At 46.5% G+C, this 3158-nt stretch overlaps 1 protein-coding gene across 1 annotated transcript in view; it reads right to left on the bottom strand.

Annotated features, from left to right (window-relative positions):
- Positions 1-1796, bottom strand: part of LOC104990846 (disintegrin and metalloproteinase domain-containing protein 21-like) — a 5005-nt gene extending 3209 nt beyond the window's left edge. Inside the window, exon 1 of the mRNA XM_010843161.1 lies at positions 1662-1796. Within this exon, the coding sequence (XP_010841463.1) occupies positions 1662-1796 (135 nt within the window). The remainder of the gene's footprint in view (positions 1-1661) is intronic.
- Between the last annotated feature and the right edge of the window lie 1362 nt (positions 1797-3158).

The following is a 3158-nucleotide window of genomic DNA, read 5'->3' as shown; positions in this document are numbered from 1 at the left end:
ACCTTTCAAATGTTAATTCTACACTTTTAATTTATACCCATTACAAGACGATGTACTCCCTCCACTCAGCATTTAATCATGCCTACACACATGGCTTTTCCTGGTTCGCTTCTCGTTTCCTTCTTCTCCATCTTCTCTCTGGGCCTGTTTTCTCTTTACTCTAAAATTATGTCTCACAGTCTCCTTTGCTGCCTGTCAGCTGACAATGGACTCTGACTCGTGTTTTCATACTTTCTCTTCCACTGAAATACTTTGATCGGCATGAAACGCTTTTGAAGGCCCAGTGTCAAAGGTTCAGTACTGCAGACGTGCACTGGTCCCCCCCTTCAGGGGGCCACACTCATTCTGTCCACCCACACACCACGATGTGGAGTCCGACTTCACTGCAGGTCTCCAAATCTAATATTATACGCTGAGGGGTATGATATTACCTTTTAGTTTATCAAATGTACCTTGGTTATGTTGCAAAATACTCCCTCGGTACCTTATTTGGGGTGCCAGGGTAGGGGGCCTGGCTGCACAGCTTGTGGGATCTACTTCCCTAAACCCAGGCCCCAGCAGTGAAAGCCGGGAGTCCTACCCACTAGGCTACCATGGAACTCCCTCTCTGTACCCATTTTGAAAAGAGAGTTTAATATGAGTGGACGTGGAATTTTGTCAAATGTTGCTGTGTCTGTTGAGATGACCATGTGGAATCCCCATCACTTGACTATCCAGAAGGAATCTCCTTTTCCTTTTCCTTCATTCCTTCCCCTCTTTCTGCCTTCCATACTTCCACAGATACACAGAAATCTGCATCTCTAAGAGATAATCCACAATAATTATCTATCTTCCTTCTTTGTATACACAGAAAAGCATATCTGAGATAGACAATTCACAAGGACCTGTGGCTCAGCAAACTGCTCATTCTTCTGTGGCAAAATCCAAAAAACAATAGACGTATTCCATAGATATGTAATACCAGAATCAGGCGACTGTACGCTGACAACAATCACAACATTGCATATTGAACATAATGAGCTGTAGCATCGGAAAGATGTTAAAGAAAGGAACAAAAAGCAGCTCCTACTCTAGTATGTCTGACCTCCCTGACATGGGATGCTATCCCATCCCTGGAGGCTGAGCAATCTTTGGTCCCATTGATGGACTGGGGGTGTTTCAGGAAAGGGGACCCCTTCCAGGGCCTGAAAATGGACTCTTGTCTAACACTGGGAAATGAATTGTCTGAGGAGACACACGTGCTGATAAAGCAAGAGATTTTATTGGAAAGGGCACCCGGGTGGAGAGCAGTAGGGTAAGGGAACCCAGGAGAACTGCTCTGCCACGTGGCTAGCACTCTCAAGTTTTACGGTGATGGGATTAGTTTCTGGGTTGTCTTTAGCCAATCATTCTGACTCAGAGTCCTTCCTGGTGGCCTTGCCCAGCCAAGATGGATGCCAGCGAGGATTCTGGGAGGTGGTTGGACATGTGGTGTCTCCTTTTGATCTTTTCTGAACTCTTCCCATTGGTGGTGGCTTATTAGTCTCATGTTCCTTACCAGGACCTCCTGTCATAAAACAACTCATGCAAATGGTTACTATGGTGCCTGGCCAGGGTGGGCGGTTTCAGTCAGTGTGCTTCCCCTAACAACTCCCCACTGAAAGACCTCAAACTCAAGGTACCTCTTGGGAATTGGGGCGGAGGTCTCTTTCCTTTGTGACTTTTTCCTGCTGTGCATGGGTGTAGGCCTGCCTAGCAGAGCAGAACTCTTTCTCTACCTGATCTAAGTTGAGGTACTCTTCATCTGCAACCAGCATTCACCCTTGTAATGACAGCAATTTAGCTTGAAACTTGGCTCCTCTTAGAGATGAAATAGACAGGGGTCAAGCAGGAGAGCTAACAGGATGGGCATCACTGGTTCCCAGAGACAGAAGGCAACATTTGGGGACAGGGCTTGAGGGTGTGTGATTTTTTTCTGATTGGTTGGGGGTAAGGCAACCACCACCAGAGTGGTGCTCTCAGAATCTTGTGCTCAGCCTGAAGCTACCATCCTCCACCGGGTGGGGGCCCCAGTTCTGTAGAAGAACTCAAAAACATTGTTATGCATATTTTTTTGAGTAGGAACCAGGACCCTGCCTCAAGGCTGTACCACCATTTGCTCCTCCTCTATTTCTGTATCCCCTCCCTTCCCTGATTAGCAACTGTTGGAGTCTACCCTTTGGAACTCAGGGAAGGTCAAGGAGGCTGGATGAAGCCTGGGCAACTATGGCTGTGATAACTTCCTGTCTAAATGAGGCACAGGACTGCCTCAGCTTGGACAATAGACACTGAATTGGAAGCATTCGAGTTTCAAGTCCTAGATCTAAGTCTTGTAGGATTAAAATCTCAATCCCTTGGTCTGCCATTTTGGTGTAACATCCCAATTAGAAGTAGTTGGAGGGGTGACAACTGGAATTTTAATAGACAAAATAAATCTCATTTTTTTTTAGAAAAATAGTCCTGAAATCCAGTCTAGACCTTCAGGGAGACTTGTAGGCAGTTGCCTAGCTCTATAAAAAGTAAGGTTGTAGTTACTAGCTTCCAGCAGACATTGTTTTGAGAATGGTGGCATCCAAGCCTGACACGACTCAGAAAACTCAAGTGTTTAGCAATACAAGGTCTAGTCTGAAATTATACCCATAGAATCACCTAGTTATTTCCTTGAATGTCTGAAGCATCAGATCAGATCAGATCAGTTGCTCAGCCATGTCCGACTCTTTGCGACCCCATGAATTGCAGCACGTCAGGCCTCCCCGTCCATCACCAACTCCCGGAGTTCACTGAGACTCATGTCCATCGAGTCAGTGATGTCATCCAGCCATCTCAGCCTCTGTCGTCCCCTTCTCCTCCTGCCCCTAATCCCTCCCAGCATCAGAGTCTTTTCCAATGAGTCAACTCTTCGCATGAGGTGGCCAAAGTACTGGAGCTTCAGCTTCAGCATCATTCCTTCCAAAGAAATCCCAGGGCTGATCTCCTTCAGAATGGACTGGTTGGATCTCCTTGCAGTCCAAGGGACTCTCAAGAGTCTTCTCCAACACCACAGTTCAAAAGCATCAATTCTTCGGCGCTCAGCCTTCTTCACAGTCCAAATCTCACATCCATACATGACCACAGGAAAAACCATAGCCTTGACTAGACGA

This window comes from Bison bison, unplaced genomic scaffold (genome assembly GCF_000754665.1).
Source record: "Bison bison bison isolate TAMUID 2011002044 unplaced genomic scaffold, Bison_UMD1.0 scf7180017864180, whole genome shotgun sequence".
Taxonomy (NCBI): Eukaryota; Metazoa; Chordata; class Mammalia; order Artiodactyla; family Bovidae; genus Bison; species Bison bison.
This window is presented reverse-complemented; position numbering and strand designations above follow the sequence as displayed.